This window comes from Lissotriton vulgaris, chromosome 2_1 (assembly GCF_964263255.1).
Source record: "Lissotriton vulgaris chromosome 2_1, aLisVul1.2, whole genome shotgun sequence".
NCBI classification, from domain to species: Eukaryota; Metazoa; Chordata; class Amphibia; order Caudata; family Salamandridae; genus Lissotriton; species Lissotriton vulgaris.
The window spans coordinates 274,635,349-274,662,602 of record NC_141687.1 but is presented as its reverse complement, the minus strand read 5'-3'; the positions used below and the strand labels follow the sequence as shown (position 1 = coordinate 274,662,602).

The window sequence follows — 27,254 nt, the reverse complement described above, 5'->3', positions numbered from 1 at the left end:
TCCCCACCCCAGTTCAGATCAAGCCATATGTAAATCAGTCTTGACTCTGTTCCTCATGGGAACAGTCCAGCCTGAACTGCCAAACCAGGTCTTCCCGGGAACGGAAACAAGCATCCTGGGGCAGGTTTCGGGGTAACAGCCCTCATCAGCCAGGCTAGCTTGAATCCAGTGGCAAAGAGTGCAGGGAACCCACGTCTGGGCATATCCTGCCAACTTAGGACAAACAAAGCAAACACAAGGAGATGATGGACGGAGCACTGACATTTTTCAGACACTCAGCCCCAGTCACAGATCTGGGTTGAATCCATCATCGTTCTTTAGCTCATTTCGCCACCCCAAATCAGACACAGCCATATACAAATCACCACCAGTCGTCACAGTTTGGGCTGGACTGTTCCCATGAGGCACAAGGTCAACCCTGATGTGCATATGGTTGGGTCGAAGCTTGGGTGGCATGGTGAGCAAAAGAACAAAGGATTTAACCCAGATGTCTTGACTGGGGGTGAATGTTTTTTATTTGTTCTGCATTCTGTCTATCATTTGTGTGTCTTTTGATCTTATATGTAGTTAGAAATGTATTGGGTTTGGAATTCTTCCCTTTTTTTAGTCAAGCAAATTCCGGGACAACCTGGATTGAGAATGATTGTCAACATGTAGGGAAGTTCTGAGCTTGGACCAGATGGCAGTATCATAGGCTCATTTAACTTAAGATCAAGCTGTTCATGATCTGATGAATCAGAGGTGTCAGTACTGCCCACTCTGATGGCCTAATGTTCAGTGTGGGGGGCATTCTGTAGGAAACTGACATGATCAGGTTCTGAGGCAATGGACTGCCAATACCAATTGCTGCCCTAAACGACTCAAAACCTGGTACTGTATAGGAGACTTAAGTGTAAACACCTGCCCTTCCATGAACTGGAATGGGTGCAAGAACAGCAAAGTAGTGCTCTCCTTTGCCACTAATGGCTAGTCATCGGAGGGGTGTACTCAGCTGATATTGGTACCTGGTCGTGCCTGTGTTTCTAAGGTAAGCCTCTGACACTGTGCCTGAATAGTGGGTTGGAAGGTCGGGTTCATTCTGAGACAAGACATATCACTGGCCAACTTGGTGAACTTCTCTTCAGTTGTTTTTTGAATCTAGTAGGAGTAGGCTGAATTGGAGGTGCGAACGAATAGTCGGGGTGGAAGGAAGGGTATATCCTATGCTACTACAGAGCAGAGGGCCCAAATACAGCCAGAGTGAAGAGTGTGCTGGTGTGTGTGTAAGTTGAGACAGACAAGTAGGAATCTCAGGGTCCCCTATCACATTATGCAGGGGACATCTATCATTTGTGTTATGCTACTGGTTGGCAAGGCCTGATCAGGCTGGGAGGGTGACATACTGAGCCCCTAGGTGAAGCTGGCTCAAGACCGTGGTGCAATATCCTAGAGTCACAGAGGCAGCGGCGGTGCCTCTCTTAGGGCGGAGGAGCTCTGCCCATCCTGCTACTAGCTGCAAATAAAACAATAATAAAACAGGTTTCTAACCCATTTTATAATTTATTTTTTAATCCCCTTGCACCCGCCACCAGGTCCAGGCAGATAACACTGTGGTGGGGGAGTGCACTGCGCATGAGGTGTTTGGCCGGCTGTTTTAGGCTGGCCAAACACTTCATGTGCAGTTTAGCTTTCTCCAGTCCCAGCTGCGTTGCTGGGCTGGAGACAGCAGGTACGGGCTCTAAGTCTGCCTAAAACATTCAGACCAATCATGACGCTGCTTTCTTGCAGCGTCATGATTGGCACAGAGTAGTCTGGGAGCCTGTCCCATTATCAGGAAGAGCGGACTGGAGGCGGCAGCGATCAGGTAAGTTTATTTCTTTTTTAAAAAATTTCTCCCACTATACCCCCCACACCCTCCCTCAGCTCTCTCCTCTAGCCCATCCCGCCACTTTGGCAGGGGACGGGCCGCGACTGCACAGAGGAATCCAACAATGCAATGGTAGCATATCCCCAAAGGAGAGTGGGGCTGCACTTATTTATGCAATTGAGTAACAGATGGTTTAGTACCCAAAAGGGCCCTCGGCTCCTGAATGACTGACTCATTCTAAAGACCATGTGAACCAGATACAATGAGTAAATTCACAGGTACCCTGCTACCTATCAATCTGCTTCATCTGGATCAGACTCATATGGTCTTTTCAAGGTACTTCTGCCCTTTCTTAAGTTACACGCAACACTTGAATGGTTTGCTTTCAAATTCATTGTATGTAAACGTGTCATGTGGATATCCTGCAAATCTGGAGTAGAACAGGCTCTCCTTAACGGGAGTATGCAAATATTAAATTAGTATGACAACTACACTTTTCAAAATTCAGCAAGGAGAACCCTGGCAGCTTTTCTGTTGGACATCAAAAATGTTCAAGCTGGTCCTATGGATACAAGTCACTTTCAAACATGCTTCCTCAAAAACGAAAGAGCTCAATGCGCTACCACTCTACTATATTGGAAGAGAAAATGCTCACATCACATGTCTACTTAAACAAACATGAGCTCTTTTTACTTGGCAGGTTCAAAGCCTTTGTATAGTTGTTACTGTATTTAGGGAAATCAAGGAAGTAGACAACAATTGAATAAACAAAGTGCGCAGGTTAGCTTTCTGGGGTGTTTTCTCACAGCCAAAGCCCAAAGACACGGTCTTCATGCTCTTGAGCAATTGTTTGTCTCTCAGAAAGGATAAAACAGATGGACAGGTGGAGACAGCGTCTTCCTTGCCGGCGCCAGGGCTGCTTTTACCAGTCAGGCACTGAGATCTGCCTCCTTTGACCCAGATGTCCACTTTGTGCATATTTAATCACTTGAATCATGTACTATGCTGCCGTATTTCACGCTGCCAATCAGACCAAGGCCTTGGTCTCCCAAGTGTGTGCCGCTGATGGAAAGCAGCTTCTTCATCCTCAAACCTAGAAAAGCTTTTCTGGCAAGGACGTCCTAGTATCTTTCACAGAGTCTGTTAATCAGCTGAGCATCTCAGTTTGCATAAAGGACATGCATGGCATGTTTGACGTTATATTTAATGATTCCCTATCCAGCATTATTCCTCGAGGACTTGCAAAGCAAAAGGAGGGATCCAGAGCTTGAAATTGTAAGATTACTAAAACAGGTGCTCATTTTCATAGAACTTTATATATCAAAATATTTTGAGAAGCAGCAACACTGGCCCACAACTACTAAATCAGCTACTCTGTAAAGAGCTACCACTCCTGCTGAAAGTACAGCAGCCAGGCTGATAAGTGTTGGTACTGGCCAATTAAAACCATAGCAGCCTATACTATACCTGTGGGGAAGCTCTGGTATGGACCCATTTAAAGTACGGGGTATTCAGAGAAGGACTGGCTGGCACTGGCCAAAGAAAAGTATAGCAGTCCTCCCGATAAGAGCTGATAGCTCGTTAAAAGAAGAAAATGGGGGGCGTGGTCTGAACGACATAGATGGCAGATGCACTTTGAAGGTGCTCACGGACCTCCTCTGCTATCCACCCGGTTGGTAACCACAACAGTCCGCCCCCCATACCACTGTAAGGTCTTACCCCCTGACTCTCCTGTCCTGAACGGGCGATCTGCACCTTTGGAGAGGAGTTAATCTTGCAGGCACGGACCTTCTGTTTGTCGCATGTCCTGACCTCAAGATAGCGGCTGTCATGGCGAGTCGCAGACTCCCTGGACGTAAATCAGAGACCTGCAGCAGTGGTGAGGGCCAACAGACGTCTGGGGAGCCTGACTGAAGCCGGGCAGTGATTAAGTGGGAGAACACCAGGTCAGGGAGGACCTTTGCTACTGGAGCTACGAGGACAGGGGAGAGGCGCAATATTGGCCTAAGGCCTGTCAGACAAGATTGTGGCCTAGAAACCATGCTGCACCAGTAGTGAAAGGGCCATCCAACAGTGGAGGCCTCGCTTGCTCCACGGTCCACTCTCCCCTCAGAGGCAACAAAGCACCATACTGATCCCCTTTGGGGATAATGCGGCCCTGCTACATGTTGCGTTTGGATATAGGAGTCAGGGGCCCTCACGGATTAACACCAGGCTGAACCGGCGAAAGAAGACTATCTGATCCGTCTCACCGGCCACTGAGCAGGGAGTCGGCCCCGGCAGCAAACGGGACCAAGGGGGCACCCAGCAGAGAAAGGACGGAACACATGGAGGACAGTGGTAGGAGAGGCCTCCTGGTCCATTCTTGACGGGTGCCAGCGACCTAGAAACAGTTCGGGCTGCACCAGTCTGCTTGTCCTGCCCGCCCAGTAAACCCTGAGGCACGCGGGCCTGAGACAGGTTGACATTCCTGCCACCTACCATAATACAATCACAAACAAATGACTGTTAACAGAGACCTGTATCCAGTACACAAGTCTCATATATACAGAGGATGTCAAAGGAATCACATTTATATACTGTACAAAAAGGATGAAGAACGCACAATAATGGTGCTCCATGTAATACGGTGATCATACAGTGCAAGTGAGTGCAGGGATGGAAAAATCATGAAAGGTGTGGGGACGGGCAGCCAAGACCCCTATCTGACTGCAACACAAGGCCAATTCTTAGAAACTTCTTACACGATGGTCCTTCACTATGGGTCGGTTGCATGCCATGGTAGGAACTCCTGACGTCTATTGGCGGGGCTGTGACTCTAGAGGCACCTATATGCATATGTGTTGGGAATGTGTACATGTCAAACACTTTTGGGCCGAGGTGCCTCTACTGATCTCCCAGATTTGTTCAGTTATTCTACCAATGGACCCCTTGGTGCTGTTATTGGGAGAGGCTGGGGAAGATTCTGCCTATCCATACAGAACCCATCTGGGCAAATTACTCACCACCTTCTTATTGACAGCTAAGTTTATAATAGCTACCGCCTAGAAGGCCCCATTCTCGCCTAAGTTCGCTTTGTGGCGATCTAAGGTATGGCACATTTATGCTAAGGAGTGACTGACTGCTGTGGTTGCGGTCAAGATGTCTAAATTTGAGAGCATCTGGTCACTCTAAGACATATGTCAAGAGAGACCGGGCAAAGGTGAACCACACCATTGTTGCACCCACTCTCCTGCAGCGAGCCCATATAGAGGGCCTGTCGTCATCTGATGGAGAACGGGAGCATGAGGAATGATGTGCAACAATAACCAATTCCGCCACCAATGTTACCTCGTAATGATGACTTATTGGCTTGAATGCTCTCTTCCTGTATGAACTACTGATTGTACTGCATTGCCCTATGTACCAATTTGGCGCTATTACCCTTTGTGCTCACATCTTTTGCTTGCTTTCTATTGGTGTTGCAAATACCCTGTAATTTCCCTCACCATCCTTTCATCCTTCCATTTCCCCCCCTTTTTTTCTTTTCAACATGTTTGTAATGTTTAAAAAAAGAAAAGAATCAATAAACAAAATGGATTTAAAAAAACTAAATAAAAGGTGATCATAAAGTGTGGAATAGGTTGTACACTGGTCCGTTACAAGGCTATTACAATAAATGATTGAATTATCTTGTTAGCTTCTTGTAGGCCAACTCCTTAATAAAATGTGTTTATGTCTCCTAGTGTAGACGCTGTTTCGAACCAGAAGGTATTTGCAGGGTCATCATCACGACCAAATTGTAGCGCTTAGGTAGATCCTAAGAAAATAAATATAGTACTAGTGAGAAAATTAGAAATGAGAAAAGGACATACTGAAACTAGGTGTGTAGGGAAATAGTCACCCAAGTAATTTGGCGGAACAAATACCTGAAACAGATGAATGAAGGGATAATTAATGGAATATAAGAATTAGTGACTGCAGACAGAATGTGAAGTGAGCAACCCATTCGACTTACTGGTGTGGAGTCTGACAAAGTCCTTTGTCTGAAAACAAAATAATGGCATAGAAACAAGAGTAAATGATCACAGCCCAAAGTAATCACTTACTGTAATGGTGATAGTGGTAAAGAAGTTAAAATTACAGATAGAGAAGCCGGAGTTTGCTAATAAAGTGAATTGACAGCACCAATCCGTAATTGCTTGTAGAACAATTGTGCTGTAAAACAATTGGCACACTATATGAATTTGATTCCTTTGACATCCTCTGGATATATAAACGAGCTGTGTAACCGATATAGGTCTCTGTTGACATTCATTTCCCAGTGATTGTACAAATTGACAATGAAAGAATTGTTACAGTATACATGTAGGTAAATTAAACCTAGAGCGAGATTTGCTGCTTCATGACTACCGTATATCCCATCCTCCCTAGGTATATGGGTTGCTTCTGTGGTTGTTATAGTACCCCCCATAATACCACATTCAGGCCATAATATTTTAGCCGTGGCAGTGGAAGCTCCCTCTAAATCTGGTGGGTCTGAAAGGGCAACTACCAATCTGTTCATATGAACCTGCAATCAATTATATGATTCTACTGAATCAGAATCACTCATGTGAAACTTTCCATGATGTTCTCCTGACTTCTCAATTTCCTCCAGTGTTTTATGCAGGTTGGAGTATGCTTCCTAATCTCTTTTAAAATGGGCCAGGGGAACCAAACCATTGGTAATCCCTGTCATATTCACTGTATCTATCCCCCCTGGGTGCCCAATAACTGTGGTACTTTATGGCCTCCAGGGATTCCCAGAGATCAGAAGACAAACTGCAAAACCCACAGCTGTAGGCTGGGAGAGTCTGTCCCCTGGGTCTGCGCCCTCTTGTGCTACTGGCTGCTGATCTTCCTCTTTTCAACTACAAAATAGCAAACACCTTCCTGATGATTTGAAGCTCCATTTTAAGGTAACTCTGCATCGAGTCCACTTCAGGTTTTCATTCTCTTTTCTTTTCCCTTTCAATCATGTTTGTTTCTCCATTCTTCCTGATTTTCCCAATTCATTTTAATTTCAAGTTTAATGTCATGTAGTGTTTGATGTCATTTTCTTTTCCTGTTCTATTACTATTTAATTGCATCAGTTTGGTTGGAGGGCTCATTCCAACAAACCAGTGTTCCTTAGATTTTTTCATGGCTCGCTCCACTTGCTGATCCTGACTCTTTGCTTTTGGGACTTCTTCGTCTGGATTCCTGACCCCTGGTTTAATGAGCAAGGACGTGTTTGAGTTTTTTGGCTTTTGCCTCACAAAAAGATGGTAGCTTCTCAAGGACCCTTGCCTACCACTTTTTCCAGAGTGTGGTGACAACATGGCCTCCGGAAAGAATCACTCTTACCCTGGGCAGTGGACTGCCTGGATCTGGATTACAGTAAGTGTCAAGAACTAAACAATCCTCTTCTTCCTAGGTAAGTGTATTTGTATTTTGTTTTAAACATTCTGAGCCCTGATGCTTATGGATTTTTTTATTTGAACTTGCTCTGGGAAAGTACTATTTGAAAGTCATGACTTTCTTTTTTCATCTACTTGTTACATGGGGAAATAAACCTTTTAGTTGACACACTACTATTGAAATGTGTAAATGTGCAATTGAGTGAGTCTGTGTTTCTATGACTATGTATGAGCGTGTGACATTGATGAATACATACCTCTGTATGTGACTGTGCATACGTCACAAAGCACTTCAGCCAACTTGTGTGTCACTAAGTCAACATGATAAGGTGTACTCAGGGTTTTCAGCGTGCCCCTGAGTGTGAATGTCTAAGAGAGTATTGGTATGTTACTACAGAAAGCATTTCAGAACCTACGACTCATTTGGTATGTAACTGACTCCATGACAGTGTGCATGCTGTAGTCTATCATTGGAATTCTGAGTGTGTCTGTTTGAATTTTGACATTCGACTACACATCCATGTGTGAGCATCTGACTATGTCACTTTGGCTTTTACTACACTTGTTATTCACTTAGGGAATTATGGTGAGTCTAAATCCTTAAACGTGCTGTTAATTGTTTGCCTCAGTGTGTGAAAACCTGTCAATGTTTTGAACTCTATCTTCATCACTGGACCTTTGCCTCCATTGGACTGTTCAGATGCCCAAGTGCGTATATGAGGGAGTAACAGTGTGCGCAAATGGTGTTCCTGTGTTGCACTCTGACTGTGTCACTCTACCTTTGACACCACTGAAGTATTCCGTTCTGTGGGTCCCTCTCTGTGACTGCAACTGAGTGACTGTTAGTCTGTAACAAGTATTGGAATGCAATAGGTCTCGCATTAGTAAAAGTTTGAGCTTTTGGCATTGTAAACGAGATTGTTTTTTACTTTTGTATTTGTACGTGCATTAACACAAACAGAAATGCGTACTCACAAAGACACATACAGAGATGCATTTACAAAAACGCAAACACACACACAGAAGCAAAGACACACATATAGTGACAGAGATACACACAGAGACCGGCATGCACACACAGAGAAACAGATATGCACACATACAGACACAGATATATAGAAGCACATGCACACACAAATACAGATGCACCTACAAAGACAGATGCACACACAGACACAGACGCCAAACAGAAATAGATGTACACACAAAAACAGGTTTTCAGTGACTAAGACAAAGACATACACACAAAAAGACAGAAACACACACTTAGACAGAGAGCCAACACCAAGACAAAGTTGCACATACAGGCAAAAACACACACACAGAAACAGACACACAGAGACAGAGATGCAAACACAGACATGCATACACAGAGAAAGAAAAACAAACAGAAACTGAGATGCACAAACAGATACACTCAGACACAGACACACAGACAGAGAGGCACATAAAACAGGCATATAGTAAATGCAGGCACAAAGATGCACATACAGAGACAAAAACTAATATAAAGATAGGCTTGAACAAACAGAGTTGTACATAAAGAGACACATATACAAAGACACACATACAGAGACAGACACGCAGAGATAAAAAAGTAAAGACAGAGTTGCACATATAGAACCGAGCTGCGCACACAAAGACAGTGATACATATATAGAGACAACAGATCCTCTAGTGTGTAACAATGTGCAACTAAAGGAATAGTTAAAATATGAGCTGGGCTCTGCAAAAGTAAACTTCTAGAGAAAAATGCAGCATTCATTTTATTGTATGGAAGCATAGCAGAAAGATGCCAGTAGGGTAATATTTGGTTAGGCAATCACAATCACAAACAATGCTAGAGGTCCGATTGTCCCTGTCCTGAGTGTGTCAGTGATGTGAGCTCCTGCACTCGTCCCAAAGTTAAACCAGCACTAGCACCAACACCAATGATAGAAACACCATCAGTACTCATTACTGCCGTAAGTACTTGCCCCTGGTTAAGGGGCAAATAACGTTCAGTCAGAGCAATCTCACGAGTTATGGACCCCTCCCCCCACACCACCACCCTTTTTAGCAGCATGTTATCAGTAGATGTGACTCTGCGGGGCACAGTAGGAGGACCACTCGCTTTGCGTTTGCCGATAGCGAATTACTGAGCACTCACTTTAAATAACCTGCTTAAAGAAGAACTCTGTGTGCAAATGTAAGATACCGAGTTTCAGCTGCTAAATAGGCAGCGGCTCAGTTTATAAAGTCTATGCACCCAACATGGGGGCCGGGGGAGGGAGATACGAGGTTGCTATTGAGAATCAGGCCATCACACACAGTTATGCCCAAGAGACCATGAGGGCGGCTACAAAACTGCTAGTACCAAAGGAAATCCGAACTACAACCCCTTCATGCACAGACAACGCACCATGAAGATACACGGAGCCTGCAACTCTCACAAAACCCATATAGTCCCGCTATTTGAGGTGGCCTCACCCTTTGTAAAATGTGCATAAGGACTGTGGAGAGAACGGAGTAAGCCGCTGAAAAGTAAGAGTAATAACACTGGCATCTCAGTGCCAGTGCACTTACTAAGTAGACAACCAACTGGAAACTGAGGGGAAAATGAACGGGCGTGCCCGCTATTATTCAAAAAATACATTTAGCGGCAGGCCGTGCTGTTCAAAGAAAATGCACACAGAGATACTATGTACAGGACTGTGGAACGGGGAGGGAGAGTTTTAATAAAAAGCTAATGATCGTGCGCAGCGTGTGGCCCCATTGTGAGATGATGGATTATGTGGCAATGGCGTAAAATCCATAACTATGGGGAAAACACTGCAGCCTTGAAAGTGCATAATTCCACAGGTCTTGATTATGAGGCATAAAGTGCCACATTGCTTGGCAGAATTAACTATTCTCTCACCTTAACACTCATTAGTGCCGGCCTGCGCAGATAAAATCGGTGCTGCTTACGAGGAGGTTTGCCACCTTCAATGCCTTCTGAGACCGAGCGTGGAGGATAGCCGATACCTACACCGGGTCTCCGAGGAGGGGATCTACGGTGCTCCTTCCTCCTCTCCACCAGCCTCGTCCTCCCCCGGGGGCGCCTCATCGCACACGCACGATTGAAAAGGAAACCGAAACTTACAAGGCGCCGTCGCGTCGTAAGCGGTCTACAGTAGAAGCTCACGCGCGCGAACAAATCCCAAGGCGCGGGTCGGAATCTGCCTCTGCTATGCTTCTCAATGCTGCACGTGGCCAGCTCTTGTCTCCACTTGTTGTTGGCTGAGCCTACGACTATAGTTCTCGGCGAGAACGCGCTTCGTGCGCTTCTAACCAAGACCTAAAAACGTGCCCCTCTATTAAACTCTGGCAGCATTTCTGTATCTTTACCTCCTGTGGAGAGTTGAGGTCCCTGAGTGTAGTCCTAAGTGTGTATCTGAGTGGGTGTGTAAAACTCATACTTATGTTGGATACTGTCTGCATCACTGCCCATGTGCCTCCTAAAGTGACCCGTAGTGTCTGACTGAGTAGTACTGTGTGAACATATACAGGTATTGTTTTTACATTTTGTATTGCATGAAGATTTTGAGTCAGAAGATATTTTAGAGTTAAGAAAAGTGGCGGCTGGTATTTGAAGGCGGTGGGGGGGTTTGCGGAAACAGGGGGGAAGGAATTATTTTTAAAAAACATTTTTAATTCACACTTACATGTCTGTTGCTGTCCCCTGCAGTCGCTGCTGCCTCCTTCCGGTCCTCTTCTCCGCTTTCAGGGCAGGAAGCAGGATGCGCCCAGCTCCCAATAGCAAATCACAACGGTGAGGGGTTGTGAGGGTGAGGGGATGTGTGAGGGTGAGGGGATGTGTGAGGGTGAGGGGATGTGTGAGGGTGAGGGGATGTGTGAGGGTGAGGGGGTGTGTGAGGGTGAGGGGGGGTGTGAGGGTGAAGGGGTGTGAGGATCAGGGGGTGTGAGGGTGAGGGGTGTGAGGGTGAGGGTGGGTGAGATGGTGTGTGAGGATGAGAGGGTGAAAGGGTGTGTGAGGATGAGAGGGTGGGTTAGGGTGAGAGGGTTGGTGAGGGTGGGTGAGAGGGTGAGGGGATGTGAGGGTGAGGGGATGTGAGGGTGAGGGGATGTGAGGGTGAGGGGATGTGAGGGTGAGAAGTGTGTGAGGGTGAGGGGGTGTGTGCGGGTGAGAGGGTGTGTGAGGGTGAGTGAGGGTGTGTGAGGGTAAGGATGAGGTGGAATGAGGGGGTGTGAGGATGAGGTGGGGTGAGGGGGTGTGAGGGTGAGGAGGTGAGTGAGGGTGAGGAGGTGAGCGAGGGTGAGAGGGTGAGAGGGTATGTGAGGGTGAGAGGGTGTGTGAGGGTGAGAGGGTGTGTGAGGGTGAGAGGGTGTGTGAGGGTGAGAGGGTGTGTGAGGGTGAGAGGGTGTGTGAGGGTGAAAGGATGTGTGAGGGTGAAAGGATGTGTGAGGGTGTGTGAGGGTGAGGGTGAGTGAGAGGGTGAGAGGGTGGGTGAGTGAGAGGATGAGGGTGTGAGAGGATGAGGGTGTGAGTGAGAGGGTGAGGATATGTGAGGGTGAGGGTGGGTGAAGGGGGGTGAGAGTGTGTGTGAGGGTGAGAGGGTGAGTTAGGGTGAGTGAGGGTGTGAATTTTTTTGTGCATGACAACATCTTTTTCACCTTCCTTTTTAAGGAACATATCATCGACAAGTAAGCCTTCGTATGAAGGACCTCAGTTATTAATCTGCTTTAACCTGTCTGCATTCGAATGTAAACTCCTCTCCTGTAGCCCCACCTCTGTACAGACCTCCATTACTTTTTAGGTAGGGTTCCATAAATCCACAAGAACACTGCAAACACTTTAAAGTTTTCTTTATACTGATAGCATGATCTGTAATTCACTTTTTGTGACTTCCCTAGAGTCAAAGGTTGTGATATATCTTACTGTGATATCACCAATAAGATCAAGATGAGTGTGATGTCTGTCATCCATTTAATTTGGTCACAGGGTGTTGGTGATTCCAGCAACTCCATCGAGGCAAAATTCACTTGCAATCTATTTAGCGCAAAATATTTGGAAGAGGCTCACTAGAAATTTCACCAGAACCAAGGCTTCAGCTTCTTACCTATTAGAGAGGATGTGTAGAGCTAGAGTTCAGGGCAGGGCGTTGGAGGTGTATGCAATAAGACTCGGTTGAGCTAGGTTTAGGGTCAGCACTTCCTTAAGTTGAGACAAGAGAGCAGCCTTCTGATGCCAACTACGGAAGTTGCAAAATGTCTATTTTCAATGTATAGGGAGAGTTACATCTGGCAAAATTATATTTTGACTGTCATGCTGAAAATCTTTGCACGCAATACCTGACTCAGTGTATAACTTTGTTGGGTGATTCGGCACAGTACACAACTGCTATATATCATTTAGCAAATATATGGAATGTAAGCAATATTAATTGATTTCAAAAGTCTCTTTTATTACTTCTGCACTTTGAACAATGTGGAGCAATGGGGAGCTGGCACTTCTTTCAAATACGAATATTATTCCATGTACACACAATCAAGCACATTTTAAGCACGGTAATCACGGTAATAATTCAACTTCCCAATTACAGCATGTTTATACTTGTTAGCATGGTCATAAAAGATTGTGCAACATGTACTGTAAAATGGTTATCGTGAGCCCAGGCTGCCCAGGCCCAGCCCAGGCTGCACCAGGCATAGAGAGCGAGTAAGACGCCCTCCAGGTAGGTTCGAGTAAAGGATGGTTCTTCCCCAACATTGGCAAAGTCAATAGGTCTCGCCTCTGGGACTTGCTGAATTTGCCAGTGCTTTTTATCGATGCTGAACATCATCCCTGATGCTGTGCAGCAAGGCTTAAGAATAGGAAAAAAGTCCTTGACGGGGCCAGATGTTATTTAGAAGGCATGCGCACCACGAATGCGTGCCTACAAAATGGCGCAGGCTGTTTTTAAAATGGTTTTATTTATTGATTCAGGTTAGAATAAAGTAGTACAAAAGTGTTTTTCTTTTCAAATCAGGTTGAGAAAGCAACACAGAATGCACTGGTGGGTAGGAGTAACAAGCAGGTTGCGGGTGGGGGAAGCAACATGGGCAGAAGCAACACAGAGAGTGCGAATGGGGGAGCAACACTGAGGGGGCGGATGGAAGACGCAACGCAGAAGACACAAGTGGGGGAGCAATGTGTTTGGAAGGAACACGGAGGGTGTGGGTGCGGGGAGCAACACGGAGGTTGGGGGTCTGGAAAGCAACACGGTTGGAAGCAACACAGAGGGCACGGTGGGGGAAGCAACACAGAGGGCACGGTGGGGGAGGCTACACAGAGGGCAAAAGTGGGAGAAGTAACACGGACACGGTGGGGGAGGCTACACAGAGGGCACAAGTGGGGGAAGCAACACATTCTGAAGCAACACGGAGGGCGGGGTGGGTATAAGCAGCACAGAGGCACAAGTGGGGTGAAGCAATACAGGGTGGGGAAGAAGCAACACAGAGGGCTGGGGTAGAACAATGTGGAGAGCAAGGGGAAAAGAAGCACATGGGCGAGAGAATAACAGAGCTTGGGGTAAAGAAGCACATGGGCGAGATAGCATGGGGGAGGAGAGTCTCACAACGGTAAGTTTAACACGGGTGAGCGGTTGAGAAGCACGTGGGCAAGAGACCACAACACGGAGTGTGGTGGATGGAAGAAAAGAAGTAAACAAGAGAGACCACTGAAAAACACATGCATTCTTATGGCGTGCTTAACCAAAAAGAAACCAGGTTTAAAAAGTTATGGAACTGGTGTAGTTACATCGAAAGGAAGTGGTTAGCACTGAATCAATCACATTTAAGCTAGGTAAGCTTAAAGCAGAGCCAATGTTCTGCAGCCCAGAAAAAAAAACTTTTAATACATAGTTTGTGGACATACTTTGTTCTATCTAACAATATTAAATTATCGATAATGGGTTCCTGTTGGCCCGAGTAACGCACTTCTTCGTCGACCTATTGAGCCACGGTTCTCCGTGTTCTCCCTAACTCCCTTCCTTCAGTTTCCACTGCGTGCTGGACACAGTTAAGTGGTGCGCAGGGAGTGGAGGCGCAGATGTTCGGCCGCAGCGCGTTCCCATACAGACCTGCCATGCTGGGCTCCCAGCAACTGTGCGGCCATTTGCCGGCCAAAGTGGCGGTGTAAGGCAGGAGCCAAGCATGAATATTCTTGAAGAGGAGGAGGCCGTGTGTGCGTGTCTGTTCGCGTGAGGACTAGGGGTGTTGGCACACAGGAGAGACAGCTGCACCAGCCTCTACACCACACACGCGGAGCGCGGGGGCCGCAGCTGTCGCTGCACGGACGCGAGCTCTCGAACTGGGGTAGGAAAACAGGCGGAGCGACAGACGGCCACCATACCGGCCAGCCGGTTTGCTTGAACATGCGCATGGCACTCCCGGAACGACTCTACATAAAACAAGACCCTGGAGTGGTGGAGCTGGGTTCAGATCAACGCCGCGAGTGGTGCGCGAGCCTTTCCTGCCATATGCTTTGTCCGCGATAATTTAAAGCATATGTCAGGAAATGCGCGTAATAGACACCAATAGGCAAGGGGCGGAGCTATGCATCCGCCTCTGGCCTATTGGTGTCTACCTTACAAAACAGCAAGCAGTGAAAGGCCAATAGCAGGCCACAAAAAGAAAATCACACACACGAGCGTGTGGAATTTGTAGGGCTATTTTTAAACCCCCTTCAAGGGGGCTCTCTTGCGAGCCCTAAAAAGCAGTGCTTTATGAAACTGTTACTGAATTGCGGTGATGAAAACCTTGAAAAATAATAACTCCAGTTCCCTTCATCAGAACGTTGTCGTTTTGGTCTCTATTTAAAGATACAAATACATACACATATTATCCTTTGGTGTGGGGGGTTTATTGTGTCCTATTTCTTACTTTTTAACTGTTTTGGTACAGAAAAATGCTTTACACATGTTTTCTTTGACTTAAGCCTGGCTGTAGTATGCCAGAGCTACACCGGACTAAGCTAAAGTTTCATTTAAAGTAACCTAACTGGACCGGATACATAATAGTGACATTATTACTGAGTGAGGTCTCCCAACCACCTCAATTAATTATTCACTTTCTCATTTTTTTTTAACATATTTTATTGGCATTTAAGTATCAGCGGTACATACTCAAATCGTTCCCCAATTACAACCATTTCTGGTCCACAGTTCCTAGTAGTGTCTCTAGCTATGTAGCTGTTCACCTGGCCACATCTCTACTTGTTGCGTGACTCTCCGCAGTGCTATAGAACTCTAGGAGTAAGGGACTGCCGTCCAATCTGATCATCAAACAGTTCCTCCCCAACTGTCCCATCCACCTCCCCAACCCCTCGCTGCTGTTGACTAACCTGCCATTATGTCTCTCATTAAACGTGTGATCTGGGTCTCACTCTTTATAAGCTACGCCGGAGGCCGGACTCACGGAAACCTTAAAGCCTGTAAATGTTAGGGTGCTGTGGTCTACTTATATCGTCTGCACTCTTCCCTCCTGTTCCTGGCTATGAGGGCTGGCCGGTTGTGACCTGGCCTGAGGTGTGCTGGGAGCAGACTCTAGATCTACCTTCTTCAGATCATCTACTAATACTCCCCAAGCCTGCGCTCTCTCTCGTCTGCCTATGCCCCGTTGCGCATACCGAAGCAGTTTTCTATGCTCGCAGCCCACCCACTTCTCTAATTCCCGCTTCCATCTAGCCACCCCAGGACCTGCTGGTGCCTTCCATGTGCTAGTGAGTTGGCGTTTTGCCGGTATATATGCCAGACCCTGGAACCTTGCCGTGACCTTAGTCTTAGCGGAGTGGGAGTACTGGTTGAGCAGCACATGACTGGGGGTGCATGGGATCTTCTTCTCTATGACGCGCGCTGTCTCTCTAACCACTTCCTGCCAGTACACTTCCAGCTGCGGGCAGCTCCACATCATATGGATGTAGTCAGCTCCCACCTCCTGGCAGTGAGGGAAACTTGCATCATCTCGGTGGAAATAGCGATTAATTCTGTCAGGTGTGTACGCTCTATGCAGGGTGTAAAAACAAATTAATTGGAATCGTGCATTACGGGATACCTTGGTGGCCCGGAGCAGTGTTTTTTCCCAATCCTTATCTTCTATAGGAGTCCCAAGGTCCGCCTCCCATCTACCCCTCAGCCCCTTCAATGGCCTAGTGGAATCCCACCGAATGGCTTGGTAAAGGCACAATACTGCCTTGAAGACGCCTCCCGCCAGGCTTATGTATTCACATGTGGAGTGTGTGGGTGGTTCGGTTGACCCCTGTCCCCAGTGCCTGCGCATGGCCCCAGTGACCGCCCCATATAGTAAAAAGTGTCCCTGCGGAATGTCCCAGTTTGTTCGGAAGGCTGCTAACGTGAGCAGTTCACGGTCATCATATAGGTCCCCTATATTAGTGACGCCTGCTTGCTCCGATTCCACTAATCCCCCCAGTAGGCCCCATGTGAGAGTGCCTCAAGTAAGGCCACCGGTATCTCTGGGGAGTGTCTTCTGGAGACACCTAGCCCAGCAGTTCCGTATTACCCTGTGTTCCGAAGAGCCTATCTTACGCGGTTTAATGGTGCCCATTAGTGTGCTCATGACATCCACCCTATTCGGGGTGAATGGGGGCTTTCTCCTCTCCGGATTTAGACTACCTGCTACCCATTGTGTAAAGCTTTGGAGTTGTCCTGCCAGGTAATAATTCTCCATATCCGGCACTGCTAACCCTCCCTCCATCTGCTCCCTTCTCAACATAGCTCTGTTTCTGCCGGACCCCCAGATAAAAGTTGTAATAAGTGAGTTGAGCGGCCGAACCATGCCCTGGGGATCCACACCGGTAGGGTGGTGAAGAAATATAGCAATCGGGGCAGGGCTATCATTCTCAGTAGGGCAATGCGCCCCGCCAACGACAGGGGTAGCGTTCCCCAGAAAGCCATTCAACCTTTTAGCAATTGCAAGGCCCTCCCTACATTCCCCTTCTGAACATCAGAGAGGTCATGATATACTTTCACCCCATGGTATCTAAAACAACGCGGATCCCATGGTAGGTCGTGCAGGTCAATGGGGGGCAGGGCATCTATCGTCACCGGAAAGAGTCGTGACTTCTGACAGTTAACGCATAGTCCAGAAAGCGTTCCAAACTATTCCATCATGCGCCGGGCCTCCTCCAAAGCTGTAATAGTGTCTTTTAGGAATAGCAGGAGATCGTCCGCATATAATGCAATGTGATGTGTCTGGTCAGCTAGTCGGATACCCTCATATGGCGTCTCCGAGCGTGCTACACACGCAAGTGGCTCTATCGCTAGAGTGAATAATAGGGGGGAGAGGGGGCACCCCTGCCTCGTTCCCCTCTCCACCCGGTACTGCGTGGAAATGGTGCAGCCCGTGCGGACCTTCGCTACTGGGTCCTTATATAGTATTTTAACCCACTGAAGGAACCCCTGTCCAAGCCCCATGCGCGCGAGCACCTCATACAAAAATTCCCATTCGAGACTATCAAATGCTTTCTCAATATCGACAGCAAAGATCGACCCCCCCGGAGCTTCCTCCATGCTGTTAAGGGTGGTATTTGTACAAAGGATGAATCCTGCTAGGTCGGGAAGGACCAAGGAGGTCATATGCGGCAGCAGTCTGGTGGCTAATATCTTACTTAGGATTTTAAAGTCTACATTTAGCATCGACAGCGGTCGATTTGCTCCGCACTCCATTGGGTTCTTGTCAGGCTTGAGCAGGGGAATCATTACCGCCTCTCGCGTTGTCTGTGGTAAACTCCCATTGTCCCATGTTTCCATGTATAGTTCCACCAACCTAGGCGTTAGTTCGGCAAGGTATGTGGCATAGAATTCCTGGGGTAGTCCGTCGGTGCCTGGGGTTTTCCCTCATGCCATAACTTTGACCGCCACTCTGATCTCCCATTCTGTTATTGCTGCCCCCAGAAACTCTGCCTCCTTGGCCTCAAGGGTGCGAAGCGGGAGGGGAGACAAATAGTCTGCAATCCTATCTATTTCGTGGTTGCCAGTGCTTTTGTACAAGTGGGCATAGTAGTCACAGAATCTGTTATTAATCTCCTCTTGCTTATGCAAAGGCCGCCCTATCTGGTCATGTATAGTCAATATAGTACTGCCCCGCTTAGACAGGTTGGCAAGCCATGCCAACAATCGCCCTGCCTTGTCCCGTTCAGCATGCGTCCTATCCATGTAGTCTGGTAGTCAAAGCAGCACAGACGCTTTTCCTGAACTGCTACCTCTTCTTTGGCCTCTAGTAGTTCCTGCCTCAGTTCTGGGTGTTCCGGCCGTCTACGCTCTAAGTCCTCGAGTGCCACATCCGCCCTCTCTAGGTCTGCTATCAGCGTCCTACGAACCCCAATAGATGTTGCCAGGCACCGCCCTCTGATTACGGCATTAAAGGCCTCCCATTCCGTAATTCTAGAGTCCGTGGAGGTCCGGAGCTACAGTATGTACAGGAGAGTCTCGAAGTAGCGGGTGCGATCTATCCAGTTCGGGATCCGCTATGCAATTGAAATCCCCCCCTATTAAGACCGCTCCAGCATTGTACGGGGCCAACACACCCGACAATTGCTCCAAGAATCGAATATGATCTGTATTTGGGCCATACACATTTACAAGGGTGATATCCTGGCCATCAAGTATCCCAGAGACAAGAACGTGTCGTCCCTCAGGATCAATTTTATGCTCAATAGGTTGAAAGGGGACTCCAGCTCGCACCCAGATCATGACTCCTCGGGCAAATGCTGAATATGATGTGTAAAATGCTTGGCCCCTCCAGCGCCTGCGCAATGCCGCCCCCTCCTTATCCAATGTGTGGGTCTCTTGGAGCATCGCTATCTGCACTCCCCGCCTATTCAACTGAGAGAATATTTTATACCGTTTTCTCATGGAGTGCATGCCCCTAACATTCCACGACATTATGTTATAGGTGGCCTGTGTTGGCTGCATGAGTGCTCATACTCCCCCTTGTGCGCGCCCCTGTACCCAGATCCACTTTGTGTGCCACGCAGCAGCACTATGCGGAATATCATGCCCTGGCTATTCCCCTTGGCCACAGCAATGCCCCCCGTTAATATCAACCCTAAATAAACATCCCAACTCCCCCTCCCCAGGACAAGCGAGAATTTCTCTCCCATCCAAACTATGTCTGAACAGTCAAAATCTGGAAGCAGTGGTTAGGCCAATGTCCGCCCTGAGGACATCCGTCCTCTCCGCCCCCGGGTTTCCCCACCCAGAACAGGGGTCTCGAATAAGTACCAAGGGACCCCTCTTGGCAATGTGTAGGGCGGTACTAGTGCCATGCCCCACCTCTCCTTGATAAAATCTCGATTATACTTGCATAGTCCGCTTCACATCAGGTCGTCTGCTGATCTGGGAGTTACATGCGGCATGGCCTGGCTGGTATCACCCACCGAGCTTAAGCTGGTCTCAGAGTCCAAGTCCCTTTGCTCCTCTCGTGAAGGCGACAGTGAGTCCCGGGCACGCGCTGCTCTCAATGAGGCCTCCGCCGCAATCGCACTGGCTCTAGCCCGGTTCGCTTCTTCCATCTTCGGGTGGTTCTTTGAGGTCGTCCCTCTGTCAAGAGAGCGCGCCAAGTCTTTTTCAGCTGCGTTTTTGTCCTTCCGTTGCGGCCCTCGGGAATCTTGCTCCTCAATCCAGTCCCAGACGTCCTGGGGAATGGTGAAGAATGTAGTTCTCCCTGAGCGCACTATACGAAGTTTGGCTGGGAATACCATAGAGTAGGACACCCCCATTTGACGCAGTTTCTTTTTGACCGCTATGAAGGACGCTCTCTGTTGTTGCACCTCCCGGGAGTAATCAGGAAAGATTCATACAATGTTGTTGTCTATCTTGAGTTGCCCTTTGAGGCGTGCCTGGCTCAGTACATGATCTCTATCCTTATAAAATAGAAGGCAGGCCACTACCGGCCGAGGCGGCCTGCCCGGTTGCGGTGCTTGAGCCGGGACTCTGTGTGCCCGTTCTAAGGCGAAGAATGTTGACAGGCCTTCTTCCGCCACAGCTGTGCGCAGCCAGCGCTCAAGGTATACCACCATGTCGCTCCCCTCAACTTTTTTGAGTAGTCCTGTGACTCTTATGTTGTTTCGGCGAGCTCTGTTTTCGGCATCTTGTTGTTCGAGGATCAGGACTCTTTTTTCTATGTCTGAGACCTTGCGTGCAGTAGCTGCTACCGGCGGCTTCAGGCCTTCTATCTCCTCTTCTGCGACCGTGACCCGGTCAGCTAGCTTACTGTGATCTGCTCGCAGGAGACCCAGGTCCTCTCGGATTGTGTCAATCTTGGTCTCCACTGCCATCTGCGATTACTCTATGGCCTGCAGGATGTCGTGAAGTGATAACTCCTCTTGGGGTATTGCCCCTTCCTTTCTGGTCCGTGGGTGTGATTCTCCATTTTCGGCACTTGTTACCTCTTGATGTTCGGTATAGTGTTTCTTAGTAGTTTGACCCATGGTGCCGGTGGCGTGGGCGTTCGCTGCCCCCGGTGTGGGGTTCAGATTGACGTGCTGCTCCGCACCCCTCGCTTGCCGTTTCTGGTTCCCGATCGTGACTGTGCGTGCCTCCGCGATGTAGTGGGTAGCTACCAAGTCGTGGCCTCACCTCGCACGTATCGTCAGATGGCGCTTTATCTGCTTGCCGATATCTTCTCCCAAGTACCCTGGGTCCACTGTGCTCGTGGCGGTCAAATTCCTCCATACTTCAGGACCTCCTGCCTCTTAGGCCTGTCTCCTCCTAGCCGGGCAGTGTTAGGTCACGTCAGGCCTGGAGTCGCAATTGCCACTGCAGGTTCACAAGTGGCTCTGTGTGCTCATATGTAGCTGAACAGTGTCTCAGCCCACCTTTTCAAGTGGACCCGTCCCTGTCGCCTTCCTCCCACGCATACCTCAGCATTGGTGACTGCTGCACTGTCTTCCTGTATGGCCCAGTCGTTTGGCTCGCGGCCAATATTATCCCTGGGGGCCACTGGGGCCAGTGCTCTCACCAGTTCTGTCTCAGTGCGGGTCGCACTGCAGGCCCAGCGTGGTGCGCAGCTGTTCCCCCGCTTCCTTTGTCCCTCTTGTGTTATGCCAAGCCTCACCAGGCATCCGTCCAAGCCTCTCAGGGGTGCCAGGCACCCTCCTCAGTGTATAAGTGCCCTGCCGTGTGTCCTGCCGTGTCTGCTGCCCTCGCTGCCAGAGTCTGTCTCCACAGTGTTCTCCCAACACTACCTGCTGTATGCGGCCGCCATTTTGTGTCCTGGTTCCAAGGCCCTGAGGTTTGCGGAATGCTGCGAGCTTCTTGTCACTCTGGCCGTGCAGGTGCTCCTACCCCTCCCGAGTCAGTGCTGGTTCTCTGGGGCCAGGTGTTCAGTGGCTACTGGTGAGTGTCCTCCTGTGCCAGTCCTGGGGTCCGCTCCGTCCAGTGCCGCCGTCTTACTTGCGCCGTTCACAGATCAGCCCTCCGGTTGTGCTCCCCGTCCTACGCAGTTGCAGATCCGGGCACTCCACCGCATTCAGCAGTCCGCACTTCGTTCGCCTCTGGGACACTACCGCCACGCGGCCGCCGTTTTGTCCATACCGCCCCAGTGCGGGTCGCTGTCCCTGTAGTGTTCCCCCAGCACTACCGGTTCCATGCAGCCGCCAGCCTGTGCCTTGTTGCAAGTCCGTGAGGGTTGCAGATAGCCACGGGCGTCCTGCTACTCTGGGCCGCACAGCTTCCCCGATCCCTCGGAAGCCGCACAGCTTCCCCGATCCCTCAGAAGTCAGCGCTGGCTCTCCGGGTCCCCGTCAAAGAGAGGCAATCAGCGGCCACGGGTGAGTGCCCTCATGTGTCGGTTCCGGGGTTCCTCTCCAGTCAGCGTCGCCTCCTCACTTGCAGGTTACGTAGACCAGACCTCCGACGGCTCCCTCCTTCCACTCCGCAGTCACTGAGCTGGGTATACCACCGTACTCCGCAGGTTGCACGGCGTCCGTCTCAAGGCTACTACCGCCGTGTGGCCGCCATTTTGTCTGTCCCGCAGCTTCGCAGGTCTGCCCCCAATTTATGTTTGAGGTGGGGCTTGCAGGCTTCGCAACGCGTTGCCCCAGCGCCCTAGAGCTTCCGACACCTCCTGGACTTATTTCTGGGCTTGCGGCCCCCCTCAATCGGTCAGGATGGGGCTGGAGAGGGGATCACCGGCGGGAGCTCCGATTCAGTCTCCCGTCTCCATCGGCGTCAGGCCACGCCCCCACTTTCTCACATGATCTTTTTCTTTCTCAGACCCTGGCTTCTTTTAATTCTGTCACAGCTGTCAAATACATGAATGTCTTTTTGCTAATTTCTTTGGATAAATATAACTTTTTTACTGTTTAATGTACAACATCCACAAACTTCACTGTGCACATGCACTATAGTACACTATTAGATAAATAAATGTAATAATCCTCAAAATGCCCTAGGCTCCAAAGGGGCTCATCCAATCAATGAAAAATCCTAAAAAACATATGAAAGCCAGTGACTTAAGAATGCAGTCCCAAAGCCCATTCTCTCGTCCAAACCGTACTCCACAAAAGCAGGGGTCCCTCAAGGTTCTATCATCTCGCCCATGCTTTTCAACATCTACAAGAAGTCTTTACCAGTACTGATCAATAAATTTCACCTCACGTGCTACAACTATGCAGATGACACGCAAATACTCCTTCAACTGGAATGCCCCACAGACATTGGAAAATCACCAATTTTCAGCTGTCTCAGAGCCGTGGATCAGTGGATGACTTGGAGCCATCTCAAATTGAATGCTTCAAAAACTGAAATACTCACGTGTGGCGATTGGAAAAATTACAACCCGCTTGCCGCATGGCCTGATGAACTGGGATCACTGCCTAAAGTATCGAAGGAAGTAAGAAACCTCGGAATGAACATGGACTCCAAGCTGTCGATGAATGTCCGAGTGAATAAACTAGCAAGATCAAGCTTTGCTACTATAAAAACGCTGCAACAAATTTTCCCTCATTTGGGATTTCCACACAAGGTCCAAGCTACCATCTCCCCTGTTCTATCCAAACTCGATTACGCCAATAGCCTCTACCACGGATCACCTTTAACGACCATGAAAAGACTACAACGGATTCAGAACTCGGCTGCCAGACTACTCTTGCATATCAAACCACAAGACCACATCTCCCCTGCCTTAAAAGCCCTGCATTGGTTACCGGTTGCCAGAAGATCCACGTTCAAGCTGCTTTAATCAAGCAGAACTAGTTCGTCTCCAGCGGGTGCAAAATGCGGCCGCCAGGATGTTGGTTGGTCTTCCGAAGTTTGTTTCTGTGCGCCGTACTATTCAGGATCTTCACTGGCTGCCCGTGGGGCAAAGAATCAAATTTAAAACCCTTTGTTTAACTTTCAAAATCTTGAAGCTGGCTTCTCCCCCCATTTTGTCACAATTAATTTGTCATTATGAGCCATCTAGAGTCCTCCGATCCTCAGGGACAAACCTTGCTGTAGTGCCACGTTTTAAAAAAGCAAGGATGGGCGGACGCTCTTTCTCTGTGATGGCAGCAGCTCTCTGGAATTCTCTGCCTGCCTCTCTTCGCTCCATTCCTGATCTGCTCCCGTTCAGAAAAGCCTTGAAGACCTTTTTATTTTCCACTGTTTAGTCTTCTCCTCTGGTTATTAGTTTCCGTGTTGTGTTTTTTACCTTCTCCTAAGCGCCGGGACGCCTCTTGGCTGCGGCATCCGTGCGCTTTATAAAATAAAATAACATAACATAACATAACATAACATAACATAACTTTGTATTACCCACAAAGCAATACATGGAATAGGACCACTCTTCATCAGGAATAAAATCAAACACATTCAACAAAGGAACCTACGCTCTAAAGGAGCATCTCGCCTCAAAATCCCACCATACAAGAAAAAAACAATGGGTGGCACATCCTTATCTTCAGAAAACTACTCAAGATCTGGCTCTTCCCCACATGAACACCATACGGTAATAGAAATTTACAGCATATCCCTCTGTAGATAACCATTTGTTTTCACTATAGATATGTACTTATCTTTGTATATTACTTTATAAAACATTTAAAACAATTGTGTTAAGAGAAGAAAATAAAAATAAAATAAAATAAAATAATAATAATAATATTCATCAATAAATAAAATTCATTTTTGGTCTACATGTACATACTTCCATTGTACATCTATGTACTTCCATGTACTTGGATCTGTGTGTCTGTTAATTTTCTCCTGAACAAGCATATCCAATGCACTACAATATATTTAATCTAAATATACTCACTTCTTTTATGTATAGATATACTTTCAGTGTACTTGTGGATCTATATATTTATCACTTTCTTCTAATGTAGCATTTCCAATGCACTAGCCTATTTCTCAGCTGATACTTCGCTCAATATATCTTCTAGCCCAACCTTTCTGACTCATCTCAAACTTCTTTCTACTACTTCTTCTAATGCACTACCCTACCTCTCAACTTATAGATCTATCAATATATCCTCTACATCCACTCTCTCATTTATCCCAAAGGCCATACCACTACTATGATCGCCAAAATAACCTTTCTAGACTCTCTCCTGCTCTACCCCTCATTGCATCATCTGACACCTCTTTCTACTACACCGATTCCCTAAAACAAACATTTCTAAACTCTCCCCTCTGACTCCTTTCCTCCCAAACTCATTTTTACTCATCCAAAACCACTTCCAACTGCTAAGACTTAAAATAAATAAATAAATAAATCCTTCACTCTTTTATCCCTCCACTATCTTTTTCAATCAAAATTAACAAACTAACATGTTCACTTCTCAAATTCCATATTCCATATTCAACTATACTAATATACTGCCCAAATAACTGAATAACATATCTACTACTTAAATTACTTCATATTTATACTATATTAATTTTCAACACTAATCCTTTATGGGTTCCGGAGTGGCGTGCTACTCGCCAGAAAAGCGCTTCAACACCCATCAGGGGTAACAAGTGCTATATGAATGCAAATCTTTCTTCCCCTTTTATCCATCCGCTATCCTTCTCACTTCAAGTGACAGACTAATATCCACCACTAAAATTACCTCACATTTCACCATATTAATTCACCACTAATCCTTTATAGGCTCCCTGAATAGCATGCGTCAACAAGCGAGCGATAAATAAATACAAACCTTTGTCCTACTCTATCCTTCTGCTATCATTCCAAATCCAAATAACTGACTAACCTATCCACCACTTAAAATGTACTTGCATGTTTCACTATACTAATTCAACACGAATCCTCTGTGGGTCCCAGAGTAGCATGCTACCGCCGAAAAAGCTTTTCGACGCCTCGTCAGGGGTAGTAAGCGCTATATAAATGCAATTACAATACAATACATGCTGTGGCACAATAGTATTTCCTGCAGGCGAAATTATAGAACTAGCAAACCTGGCTTACACAATCTTGGGAAAAACGTATAGAGGCAAATCACGTTGCTGACTGGTCAGTCCATAAGGCCCCACAATGCTCTCATTTAAGCCTCTTTTATGAACAGCCAAAACCAGTAGTGGTACTACATCAACACAGTCAATTCTGTAATCTGGAGTGGAGGTGGATGGACTCCATGGAGGAAATTTGCATGTGCGCCCTTCTCAGGCAAACTGCTTGCAGATCCACCTGAATTCAGTACTCCTGCCTATCTATTGACCATTCTATAGTATAACAGCTTCTCTGGGGAGCCTCGTGTTAGCTTTCGCATAACGAGAGACAATAACATGAACAAAATAGCAAATGTCAGTGATCACTAGGTGTCAGAACCCAATGTCTTAAACCAAAATCAGAGCTTACCAACTCCTTATGATAACTTGAGTAGTCAACACCCAGCGAAAATACAACGTATCAGGATGTGTACTTACAGCCAGCAAGAAGATACTGATAGTACTGAACTACGTCTGCTGCCATTAACAGGGGGTGATTCACATTGAATGGCGGTTGAAGTTCATTCCATTGAGGGGTTCTGCAGAAATAGTAAAAAAGAATTTTCAGTGTGAAGTAACAGAAGGGGGTAGAACTGTGAAACATAAGCATCATATTGTTACAAAAGTACAAAGCATGAAATATTGTGTCCGAGGCTTTTACTATCTGAGATCTTGAGGCTTGAGTAAAAAAACAACAAAAAAGAGTCACTTTCTTGTAGCTGTAGTTGTCCAGCATTGGCATCTTCCATCGATTCAGATGCTTGACTCATTACGGTTGTCGAAGTGGCAGTCTCACTGTAACTTTATAATAGCAATAAAAGGCACTGACAGCTGTAAAGAATATAGACAGTGCCCATTTTGCTAGCACATCCACCTCATTCTAAAGGACTCAAACTTCGGCCTGTGAGATATCTTTATTTATTTGCAGATTTTTATATAGCGCTGGCTAGACCTGGAGGTATCAGAGCGCTTTACATGAGGTTAACATTACAGAGCTACATATTAACATCAGCTACTGGAACATAGAATAACACATAAACAAGTCCATGGAGCATAGAAGGTAGTGGGGGAGAATCAGGGGGCTAGAAAGTAGATTAGGTATGGCAGACCGGCAATGGAAGATAGGATTACAGGGGACACCAAAGAAGTAGGGGTTAAAAAGTCAGCAAACCGGTTGGGGTCAAGTAATACCAAACATCCAGTGCCGGACCCACTCACTGCGTCGGATCAATGTGTAAAACATTGGAGAAGAGTAACAATAGAGTGGGGGAGGAAGGGAATAAGGCAGAAACTATCATAAGTTTTACATAAAATTCACAATTCCGCAGAACGGCACCAAAAATTGTGGAGGTATCCAGGGACGGTTTAACACACTGGGCAGGCAACAGAGGCAATCTCCACCCAAACAAAGCAAAATAGCAACAAACGAGTGGAGGGAGGGGGGGAGGGAGTGCAAAAACCGCAGATGTGGTGAAGGCCACGGCCTCGAAGCACCGCGGGTTGACAAACCGTCCTCCAGCCGAGACTAGC

The 27,254-nt window shown here is 47.4% G+C and overlaps 1 protein-coding gene across 2 annotated transcripts in view; it reads right to left on the bottom strand.

The window, feature by feature from the left end:
- Positions 1-27,254, bottom strand: part of BCAS3 (BCAS3 microtubule associated cell migration factor) — a 3,998,327-nt gene that overhangs the window by 1,530,554 nt on the left and 2,440,519 nt on the right. For both annotated transcript variants that reach the window (XM_086954924.1, XM_086954923.1), the window contains exon 19: positions 26,163-26,263. In XM_086954924.1, the coding sequence (XP_086811050.1) occupies positions 26,163-26,263 (101 nt within the window). The remainder of the gene's footprint in view (positions 1-26,162; positions 26,264-27,254) is intronic.